Source organism: Equus przewalskii, chromosome 25, assembly GCF_037783145.1.
Source record: "Equus przewalskii isolate Varuska chromosome 25, EquPr2, whole genome shotgun sequence".
Taxonomy (NCBI): domain Eukaryota; kingdom Metazoa; phylum Chordata; class Mammalia; order Perissodactyla; family Equidae; genus Equus; species Equus przewalskii.
Window position 1 is genome coordinate 2,819,354 of NC_091855.1, and position 12,373 is coordinate 2,831,726.

General features: G+C 38.5%; 1 protein-coding gene across 1 annotated transcript in view; it reads right to left on the reverse strand.

The window, feature by feature from the left end:
- Nucleotides 1-12,373, reverse strand: part of WDHD1 (WD repeat and HMG-box DNA binding protein 1) — a 63,714-nt gene that overhangs the window by 50,101 nt on the left and 1,240 nt on the right. The window contains exons 2-4 of the mRNA XM_008524966.2: nt 6,356-6,467; nt 802-953; nt 16-127 (exon numbers count right to left, since the gene is read on the reverse strand). Of these exons, the coding sequence (XP_008523188.2) occupies nt 16-127; nt 802-953; nt 6,356-6,467 (376 nt within the window). The remainder of the gene's footprint in view (nt 1-15; nt 128-801; nt 954-6,355; nt 6,468-12,373) is intronic.

A 12,373-nucleotide genomic window follows, 5' to 3' on the forward strand; every position in this document is an offset into this window, starting at 1 on the left:
GGAAAAAATGATTACCAGATAGATGTCCTTAGGATCAAAGGAAAGACTTAAAACAGGGGCGTCATGTCCTCGAAATGTTTTCTGTTGGCTGCAGTCCTCCACATCCACCACTTTGACCAGAAAATCACTACAACAACAAGAGCAATGCACACGAACAAAGGTCAACACAGAAGCCTCTCCTAAAAGCTGGGGCCCAAATAGTCAAAAATCACTAGAATAAATGCCATAATTTCTTTATAGCAATTAGTGAAATTTGGCACCCAAATTAACAACCTTTTAATTTTGTTCTATAAAAATGCTAAAAACACAAGTCAAGATTTCCCATTATGGTAAAATACAAATACCTCCTAAGTGGCTTACTCAGTTACATCTTAAGCTTCTATTATTTGCTAATCTAATTACAGTCACAACCATTTTTAAAAGTACTATGCCTTTTATTCCACCACAGCAACTCACCAATTACCTCTTTTTCCTATGACAAATAAGCATCAAGGGAAACAGCAAAAATTCTGATTGTACAGACCAGATTCTACCAAATGTAATTTTTAAAATTTTCTCTCAAACTGTCATTTTTCTCCAATCTTTTTCAGCACTTACTGAATAGGCTGTTTGCAAAGCAATATATCTCAATTCACAAAGAAGAACAAGATTGTCCTCAAAAACCTTTAGATAAGAGACTTGAATATAAAAATTAAGTGACCAGGAAAAAAAAGAGGCAGAGTCCTAAAAATGTTACCTTGAACCAATGAATGAGGCCATTCTGTTCTAACACTATTTCCTTTTCTGATATCTGAGCCTTACCTAGATCCAGCAGCAATTTTTGCACCATCCCCATTAAAGACCACATGGTTTGCATTCGTGGTAAAGCGTGTCAGTATACCATCTGGAACTCCTTCAGGAAATGTGTGGACTTGAACAGTATTGTTAGATACTGCAGTGACCAATTTTCCATTCTAAAAGAAAAATAAATGTAAGAAAGGTGGCAAAACAAATGTTAATCGATTGGGAGTCTCTCTACAGTTAAAAATCCTTTAAAAAACAAAAAATCTTATATATAGTTCATGCCAAGAGAGAAATTATCAATGTACAACTTTCCTGAAATGTCTATTAACAACAAAAATTTACTTGCTATCTTTAGGAAACTTACTTCCCCCTTCATCAGCCAAACTTTTAACCTCTGGTTTTTCTTTTACTTCTGGTGAGAAAAATATTTAAATAGTATTTTTATGGATTCCCAATGTCATAAAAAGGGAGGCTTGAGAGCTTTTCAGAGAAATTAGCTAGTCTCTGTGAGGGAAGAGCACACCAGCAGGCATGGCCAAGATGGCCACACGAGAGTTTCTACAATGGAATCATTCTACGTCTTTTGGAGTAGGTAAAGCGTAAACGCAGAATCCACGGATCCTTTTTAAAAACACTAAATAAATAAAGTTTTAGGCCCTGAAAATGATCAGCAGACACCATTGCTTTACAGAGCGTTTAGCTAAGAATTATCAAAGGTCAGGGATTTGCCCCAGCACCTTAGTTTTATTCCTTTTCCAGGAGGGATTAAGTCCTAACAGACTAAATCATAGTCTACCAACCTCATAGAGGCTTCGATAAATCATATGGTCAACTCACTACTTTAGATCAAATGACAACTGCCAAGAGAAACAAACTACTCAAGTTTGTTAACGAATATACTCTATCCTATAGCAATAGGTCTCAGCCACAGGTCTCTCGCACACTTAGGACCCTCAGCCTATCTAAAGCACCTGCTCTCACTCCAGCAGAACACGCACTAGTGATAACAATAACATGTTTCCATATAGCAAAATTTGAGAGGATATATACATCTATTCAAATAACAGTACAGATGATTCAAATGTGAACTATAACATAGACTTCTCTTCAAGTTTGATCGCTGGAAAACTGGTGAAAAATACTGTTTATGCCTACATTGTAACTACTGTAATTAACTAAACAATACACAATAAACTAAATTCATAACGTTGAAGCTAAGCTAACAATAATTTAAATGTGAAAACAAGAAGAGAATCAATAAAAAACTATAACCAGCTCAAAACAACACTGATGATGCTAAGTGTTCTTTGGCAAAACTGCAGAAACACCGACAATTTATGTGCGTACATGTATAGGAATTTTGCAACATGACTGTGCTTTTCTGGCAGACAGATTTCTTAGCAGAACACTGACTAAGCAGCCTCAGTTAGCTCTAGTAAAGAATTTTGGGAATTCTTTAGCAACACATTAACTAGCCCTCTATTCATGTGTAAACATTAAAGTATATAACTATACTCACTCACCAGGGACACCTGAATAAAGTACTTGCTTTGAAGTCATTTTCCAACAAATCTATGGAAAACCAAATCACCCTCAATACTTTGTCAACTAGTAAAACGAAAAAACCAAGAAACTGTCTGAAGAGTCAAGGGCTCTGGCGAGGCTCTCGTCAGACCACTCTTCTCCCCTGTGGGAGAGGGAAGAGAACCCAGCACAGCACGACTTGAGCTCCAGCACACTGTACTCTGTACTGACTATGTCATCTGACCCTCCTCTGAGCTTTGGTTTTCCCAAGAATAAAATGGAGGTCATCCCACATATCTCTCGGTATCTTTGTTGAAAGGCCTTGACAACATAAAATACTTTGTAAGTGTTAACTACTACTACCCACAAATATGTTGATTCATCCCAGTTTCACTATTTTGGAAGGTGATATTCTCTCCATTTTGTTCTCAAAGAAAACATCTAACTGTATTTTCCTGTACTACTGAATCCCGAAAACAGAAAGTATTTGTTTATAGGCAATTACCTTTTAAAAGAAATACACTGCAAAACTGCCAATTTTGCATGGCTATTTGGTATTGTCATTTCATTGAAGTACCATACACTCCATTCCTAAAGCCAAAGAAAACATTTTAGCACTGACTGTGGGACTAGCAGTGGGTTGAATAACGGCCCCTAAAAGACATGACTAAGTCGTAAGCCCAGGTACCTGTGAACCTGACCTTATTTGGAAATAGGGTCTTTGCCGATATAATAAGTTAAGGACTAAATCCAATGATTGGTGTCTTGTAAGAAAAAGGAGCAGGGTGCCGGCCCGGTGGTGCAGCGGGTAAGTGCGCACATTCCGCTTTGGCGGCCCAGGGTTCGCTGTTTCGGATCCCGGGTGCGGACATGGCACCGCTTGACACGCCATGCTGTGGTAGGTTTCCCACATACAAAGTAGAGGAAGATGGGCACGGATGTTAGCTCAGGGCCAGTCTTCCTCAGCAAAAAGAGGAGGATTGGCAACAGTTAGCTCAGGGCTAATCTTCCTCAAAAAATAAAAAAATTTAAAAAAAAGAAAAAGGAGCAGGAGATTTGAGACATAAAGACAGTGATGTGAAGATGGAGGCAGACTGGGAAGTGATGTTTCTCCAGGCCAAGGAACATCGAGGACCACCAGCAACCACCAGAAGCATGCTCCCCCAGAGCCTCCAAAAGGAGCCACCCCTGTCAACACCTTGATTTCTGACTTCTTGCCTTCTGAACTGCAAGACAGTAACTTCCTGTTGTTCTAAGCCATCAAGTTTGTGACAATTTGTCACAGCAGCCCTAGGAAACTACTACAAGACCACTTTTACTTTTTTCTTCTTTACAGTCTTTTTCACACACAAAAGCAGTACATACTTACTGTAGAAGAAAAAATAACAATATGAAAGTGTCCTGAGCAGAGAGTGAGTTTCCCTACTCTTATGAAGTAATTTCCATTAACATTCCGGAGTTATGTCTTCTTAACTTTCTTTTATACACATGCAAATTGCAAATATACACATATATATATCCTTTAACAAACATAAGACTACACTATACAGACTGCTCTGCAACTCACTCTTTTTCATTTTTCAACTTATTGTAAACATCTTTTCAGCTGAAGACATACAGCACTCCCCCATTTTTTAGTGGCTGCATAGCATTACATTACATGGCTCTACTAAAATTTATAAAAATCTATTCTCTATCAAGAGAAACCTCAATTGCTTCTAACTTGTATTATTATAAACAATGTTTTTATTAACATCCTTGTCCTTCCTTAGAGTAAACAGCCAGAAATGACCATGTGCATTGAAGTTCCTCAGTTACACTTCCAGCAACTGTGAGTGATAATACTGCAAAACAACAGAAAACACATATTGGTCTCTGTCCCGAGTTCCAGGTACAGAGCTCCTGAGACCCTTGTAATTTTCTAATTTATAAGAACACTAGGAACATCTTTTGTTCTAATATTTGGTCTTTGACCCTGGTTCCTGACACAGAGCTCCCAAATCCCTTGGAATTTCCTGGGTAGTAGAGGTATCTTTGTTCTAATGAGGCATCCTTCGTAGGCTCCTGGATAGCCTCAGGATGGGGCTAGTCACCAGAAAGATCAAGCCAAGATTAGAAGCTTGGAACATTCAGCCCCACACCTGCACCCTCCAGGAAGGGGAGAGGGGCTGGAAATGGAGTTAGAAATTGATCACGCCCGTGTGATGAAGCCTCCATAGAAATACAATAGCATGGGGTGTGAGGAGCTTCCGGGTTGGTGAACACATTCACATACCGAGAGGGTAGCACATCCCAACTCCACAGGGACAGAAGCTCCTGAACTCAGGACCCTCCCAAACCTCATCCGTTGTATCTCTTCATCTGGCTGTTATCTGTATCCTTTATTGTATAATAAACTGGTAAACATAAGTAGTGTTTCCTGAGTTCTGTGATCTGTTCTAGCAAATGATAGAATCCAAGGAGGGGGCCATGGGAACCCCCAATCTGTAGCCAAGTTGGGCAGAAGTTGTGGGTAACCTGGGGACCTACTACCTGTGATTGGTATCTGATGTTGGGGATAGCCTAGTGGGACTAAGCTATCAACTTGTAGGGTCTGCGCTAACTCCAGTTAGTGTCAGAACTGAAGTGCACTGTAGGACACCCAGCTGATGCTGTAGAGAACTTGATGTGGGAAAGAAATCAACACACCTGGTGTCAGAAGCGTTGTCAGCATAGTAGTAGTTAAAGGAAAAACATAGGAGGAGAGTGTTTGTCCTGTACAAATATTTATTTCTCCTAGGTCTCATTATTACTGGGATTAACAATATTTTTCATCCTTGCCAATCTTATAGAAAAAAAAATCCAATTATTTAATTTACACTTCTTTGCTTATTAGTGATATTTAGCTTGTATTTGACGTACGTTGGTCATTTATATTTTTTCTTCTGGGAATGTATTTTCTATTATATATGACCATTTAAAAAAGAATACCTAAAGTATCTAAAGACCATCTTAACTGCCTTAATGAGCCTGTTTGGAAAAAATATGAATTCTGTGGAAATTTTTTTCTATAAAAATACAATATACTCAACTTAAAATTTATCAAAAATAAAATGCTTAGTGGCTTTTAGAGACTTAATTTGCAAAGTTGTTCTGAAAACATGTCTTCATTCTCCAAGTAACCTACATCTCATTGCCATATTTACCTTACATAAAACATTAGAAACATGAAATATATATATATCTTGAAAAACTTAGAACATTTCTCTTTTCTACAATAATTCCTCAAGTTATCTGAATTAGTGAGCTAAAAACCTGAAAATGCCGTATGACTCCACTCATATGAAAAATTTAAAAATGCAGACAAAGAGAACAGATTAGTGGCTACCAGGGGAAAGGTGGGGTGGGGGGTGGGCACAAAGGGTGAAGGGGTGCACTTACAACACGACTGACAAACAGTAATATACAACTGAAATTTCACAAGATTGTAACCTATCATTAACTCAATAAAAATTAAATTTAAAAAAAAAACACCTGAAAATGCCAGTTTTCTTCAAAGGAAAAAAAGGAACATTTAAACCTCCCTCTCAAAAGGCAAAGTATAATTTCTTACATATATTTTAATTGATTCATCATTAATATCCATTAATCACCTTTAATAAACCATTCAGATTTTAAATGTAAAAATTTTGGGCAAGTTACAGTATTATTATATTTTTTTCTTCTTCTTCCTCTCCTTAAAGCCCCCCAGTACACAGTTGTATATCCCAGTCGTGAGTGCCTCCGGCTGTGCCATGTTGAACACTGCCTCAGGGTGGCCTGACGAGCAGTGCCACGTCCGTACCCAGGATCCGAACTGGTGAAACCCTGGGCCGCTGAAGCAGAGCCCGCAAAGTCAACCACTCGGCCACGGGGCCAGCCCCACATTTTCTAATATTATTATTTCATAAGAGAAACAAACAAAACGGTACATCTATAATCAAAACTTCTATAAAAATATTTTTCATCCAAGCCTAACAATCACATGGCAGTACCATTTCACATCAGTTTCTGTAGTTGTTTTTAATACCTTCAAAGCACATGAATACGCCTTTTCTCCAACATTAATGGACTTAGGATCATCATCATCCAAATCTTCCCAAATCCTCACATCACCATCACTTCCACAAGTCACAATACAACTGTGAAGGAAACACATTCATTAAAAAGACACCCAGTTTCAGCCTATTAATTTTTTTGGAATGCCACTTTATCTTTTTTCAATAAAATCAAGATATTAGCCAATGTTTTCTCATTTCACAGACATAAATCTCAATAATAAGGACAGCTAATCTCCTATTCTATAAAATAAAAGGTGTTCTCTACAGTTCCTCCCTGGCATAAAATTCTTTATTTATTTGTAATAATGTAAGAAAGATGAGTGTGTAAACTCTGTAACAGCAGGGACCAGGTCTACTCTGCTCACCATTGTGTCTCTAGCACAAACAGTTTCCGACATACAGAAGCCTTAATAAATATCTGTCAGATAAATAAATGGCTGGATGCAAGAGCTCAATTATCCAAAGCTGATTATTTAAAGTGCTATCTGTATCTCTCAAATCTTGTTTTAAACCTCTTGTCTTCTGAGTCCTTTTATTCATTTGGTATGTGTTCTATCTAGACATATACAAAAGCAAATAAAATGGTAAGTGGCAAAGAGAAGCCATATAAAGAACTACGGATGTCTAGAAGAAAAAGATTAATTACCACATGGAAAAACAGAAGGGTGATATTTACATTGGGGAGTCAAAGGACAAATAGCTCTGGATATGCTGAGACTGGTGAAAAGGGCAGTTCCAAAGAGATGAAGCCACATGAACCAAAAGATGAAGTCAGTAAAGCATAAGGGATTTTACCTGGAGCAGACAGGCCACGAAATTGAGAGAGGAAATGTGGATTGAGGTCATTCTATTTATACCTTAATACCACAGTAAGGAGCTTGCACTGCCTTCTATAGAAAATAAATAGGAGGACAATAAGTCTCAACTTGCCCAGAACATTCCTGATTTATGCATCCAGCTGGTTTGGCATCTGTCCTTGATTTTTCACTTTCAAAGATATTAGTATCAGTTGCATCAAAATTGGTAGGGTGGTTTTGACAGATCTCTTTGCACTGCCAGCTTCTGCCATGATCTTACTTTAGCAGAGTAATACATACAATGAATAGAGTTCTCACTTTAACACATAGGTAAATCTGGAAGACAACCAGTGATAACCCATCTCCCCCTTTCCAATTCTTTCTTGATGCAACATAACTAACACTGCCTTTCAAAGACAACAGGTGTTAACCAACGCAAACCAAAGTGAAGTCAGACATGAGCCCCTAGGGAGAGCGATTTCTTTCAGCCTCCAATGGTGATGGCAGAATTTCATAATTGCCATCCATACTGACTATTTGGTGTATTAGCCAGGTGCACTGAGGGAGATGTAGAAAGCTGCAGGTGCCAGTGGGTGGTGTCAGTGGGAAATTATAGAGAAATACAGTGGAATTAAAGAGAAATACATGCAAGAAATAGAGTTAAGGGGTCGGCCCAGTGGTGCAGCAGTTACGCTTGCAGGCTCCGCTTCAGTGGCCCGGGGTTCACCAGTTTGGATCCTGGGTGTGGACTTACATACTACTTATCAAGCCACGCTATGGCAGGCATACCACATATAAAGTAGAGGAAGATGGACACAGATGTTAGCTCAGGGCTAATCTTCCTCCAAATAAATAAATAAGTAAAAAGAAATAAGAGTTAAGCAGTCCCTTGAAGAACTTTTAGAGTAGTCTGAAAATTCTTCCTAGTGTTTTTGACATTTACTGTAGGAATAAAACTACATATTAATTTTATTATTGGCTATGCTCTTTAAATTTTGAGGGGAAAAAAACCCCACATTCTTTCAGTAGCAATGAGCTGGGAAAAAATACATCAAGCACATGCTTAATAAAAAATTAAATACTGCGGCCAGCCCCCTGGCTGAGTGGTTAAGTTCATGCACTCCGCTTTGACCGCCTGGGGTTTCTCCAGTTCGGATCCTGGGCACGGACATGGCACTGCTCGTCAGGCCATACTGAGGCAGCATCCCACATGCCACAACTAGAGGGACCTACAACTAGAATATACAACTATGTACTGGGGGGCTTTGGAGAGAAGAAGAAAGGAAAAAAAGCAGAAGACGACTGGCAACAGATGTTAGCTCAGGTGCCAATCTAAAAACAAAACAAAAAATTAAATACTAAATTTCTGTGTCTTCAGAAGTTGATAATGAAAGCATAACTTGAACAAAATGTTAGTTGATATTTACCATGAGGGCTATAGGGAAAACACCAATCACAGGAAAGTCAGAAGACCGAACTCCTGAAGAAGCATCAGCATCTGTGTTGTAAGTTAGCAGTTATCTTGAGACTGCCTGAAAACCACGCTTCTGCAGCTACAGAAAATGAGTCTGCAGCATGTCAAGCATGACTTTCATAAGAACTCAGCACTATCCAAGAGAACTTTCTGAGATGATGGAGATAGTCCACATCTAGATACTAAGCAATTAAAATGTGGCTAGTGCGATTGAGGAACTGAATTTTTAATTTAGTTAATTTTAATAAATTTAAATCTAAATAGCCATGTGTGGCTAGTGGCTACTGTATTGGCCAGTGCTGCATTAAAACAAATGACAGTTGTTCTAAATTAATTTTGTTCATTTTTCATTCTAACTTTTCTACCGTAAGTATGAAAAGTGAAGCAATAGCTGTTAATATGATGTCCATTAGTAAAAGAACTTTTCAAACAGTTAAATGATACTGGTTCCATATCAACGTCATTAGACGTTTTAAATAGAAAATCAGTCAGATTAATTCCAATAATGGTTTAGTTTTCCCTTCAGTTCATGGAAACAAAGCAAAGCTTCTAGAAGATCATTCTGTGGAAAGTGAAACATTTGACATTATTAGGAATTCTATGTAACTTCATTTGAAAAGTTCAATGCTAAAGATAAAATTCTTAACTTTTACAGTAATAATACACATTTTGGCAGAGCACAGCACTGTAGTAAAAACAATGCTCTTACTAAATTAAGAAATCTATGAAACACAAATGTACATGGAATTAGAATTATAATTCATATTGTGCCCAAATGAACTGTGACAATGTACCAATCAAAATAGAAACCATAGTTGTCAAATTTTTAGATAATAATTTTACTTAGAATAATTGAACAACAAAATTTTTGCAACAAACTGATGTTAAATACACAAAATACTTCAAAATCGCAGGAGGGGCTTTCTAACACTGCCTACCATCAAATAGATTTTTAAAATATTTGAGCCCAAGCGTCCTATAACGATGGTATTATGGAAAACAAGTTCTCTAAATCTTAGTTGCATTGTTCAAAATCAGTTAGAAATCTATAATCAAAGCAATCAACTTAAGCCTTTGAAGCTTAGTGAAATAAAATTAATGAAAACAAAGCTTATGCACAGGAAGACACTGAAATTTCCCTACAAAAGCAAAGAACTGAACAAATTGTACATTAAAAGTTGAAACAGTGAGGGGCTGGCCCAACCCGGTGGTGCAGCAGTTAAGTTCACATGTTCCACCTCAGTGGCCCAGGGTTCTTCGATTTGGATCCTGAGTGTGGACCTACACACCACTTGTCAAGCCATGCTGTGGCAGGCATCCCACATATAAAGTAGAGGAAGATGGGCACAGATCTTAGCTCAGGGCCAGTCTTCCTCAGCAAAAAAGAGGATTGGCAGCAGATGTTAGCTCAGGGCTAACCTTCCTCAAAAAAAAAAAAAAAAAAGGAAAAGTTGAAACAGTGAAAGAACATAATTCTGAAATTCTATAATTGCCCTTTGGAATATCTTGACTTGTAGGAAGAACCTTTTCATGAAATTCATATTTATTTATTTATTTTTTGCGAGGAAGATTGGCCCTGAGCTAACATCTGAGCCAATCTTTCTCTTCTTTATGTGGGATGCTGCCACAGCACGGCTTGACAAGTGGTGATAGGTCCACACCCAGGATTCAAACCTGCGAACCCTGGGCTACCAAAGCAGAGTGTACAAACTTAACCACTACGCCACCAGGCCAGCCCTGGAATTCCTATTTTTAATTGGATAAATTTTTCTGTGACAGAATGAAATGAAATTGAGTAGGCCTAAAATTTGTGAAACATTCAAAGGAATCATAAATAGAGACAACTTACTTGATGAATCTGTCATTAAAAATATTGAACACCTTATTATTGAAAAAGAGTATTCTAGTTCAGGTAAAAAGACAGAACTTGGAGAAATACTACAGATGAAATTATTTACCCATTTCAATTAAAACAAATTTTAAAAAGTTGAGACACTTCCATTTAGTAGAATTTGCTTTGGGCTTACCAGGTACTGAGAACCTAGAGAGTATGTTCTTATTGAAAAGCATTATGGTCTAAAGAAAAGAATTAACTGAGATTGGCAGAGAGGTTAGCTCAGCAACAATATTCCTCAAGCAAAAAGAGGAAGACTGACAACATGTTAGCTCAGGGCCAATCTTCCTTACCCCGCCCCCCGCCCCCTAAAAAGCTCAAGTTCATCCATTGCCTCCACATCACTAAATCTAATGATGAATTCTCAGTCCTCAACTTGACCCACCATCAGCATTTGACATAGTTTATTATTTCCTCCTCCTTAAAAGGCTTACTTCATTCGGCTTCTAGACATCATTCTTGTCTCTTGGTTTTCTACTTTTCTAGCCACCCCTTCCTGGTCTTCTTAGCTGGATCTTCCTTCTCTAACTTGATCTCTAAAAATTTTGGACTGCGCCAGGGCTTAGCCCTTGATTCTTCTTACATACATTCCCCCAGCACGAAGGTGATTTCATCCAAGTTCATAGCAGTAAATATCACCTACATATTGACAACTCCCACATTTAGATTTCCAGCCAAGATCTCAATCCCAAATTCCAGGAGGCAACAGTTAAAGATGCAGATTTCTATCTCTAGGTCACATTTCTTCTCTGAGCTTTACACCCATTTATCCAACCCAGTCTACATCTCTAGTTGGATATCTCAAAGAAATTCTACACTAACCATGTCCAAATGCAAACTCGTAATCCCCACCCTCTCTTCTACCTATGAAATATGCTCCTCTCCAAGTGCCCACTGCAAATGGCACCATCATTTCCCCAAATGTAACATCCAGAAAAGCAGAAGTTATCTCAGACACCTCTCTCTTTCATCCTTAATATCTGATCCATCCTGTTGATTTTACCTTTTAAAATATTTCCTGAATGTATCCTCTTTTCTTCATACCCATGTCTACTGTAGTCCAGGTTTACATCACACTCAACCAGACTAATACAGACACCTCCTAAGAGTCTCTCTTCATCTACTCCTGCTCCTTTTCAATTCATTGTCCACGCATCTTCTCAAAAATGAGTCTGCTTACATCTCTCTGCTTCAAATCTTTAACACCTTCCTACTGCTTTTAGGATAAAAACAAGATTTCTTAATAAAGTCCAGAAAGCCTTGGATAGGATGCCCATTGCCTGCCTTCACAGATTCATCTCTCATCAATCTCTGCATCACTCCACACTTTAGCATCACTAGCTTTTTTTCAGTCCTTTGAGCATACCATGGTCCTTCCCCTCACTGGAACTTTGCACATAGTGTTCCCTCTGCCTGGAATGCCAATGGGCCACCCTACTGCCACCACCACCCATCCTTTATACTTAACGCCTGCTCGATCTTCAGATCTCATCTCAGGAAACACCTCCTCAGGGAAGCCTTCCCTACCTCCTCAAACTAGATCAACATTCCCTCATATATGCTTATCATTGCTCATAATATTTCTAAGTGTAATTCTAAACGTACATTTATTTTTGAGATTCATTTGTGCTCAATGTCTGTCAATCTAAAAAGACCTTAAGGTAACTGAAGGAAAAGCTGTGCTTTGTTTGCACTGCTGTAGCCCAGCCCCCAGCCAGCAGGGACGCACAGGCCCGTCTCAATGAATGAGAATCAACGCAGGAGGAACCGTGGAGGCCACACAACTGGACAGAACTGCAGAGGAATGGGATTTAGAAAGATG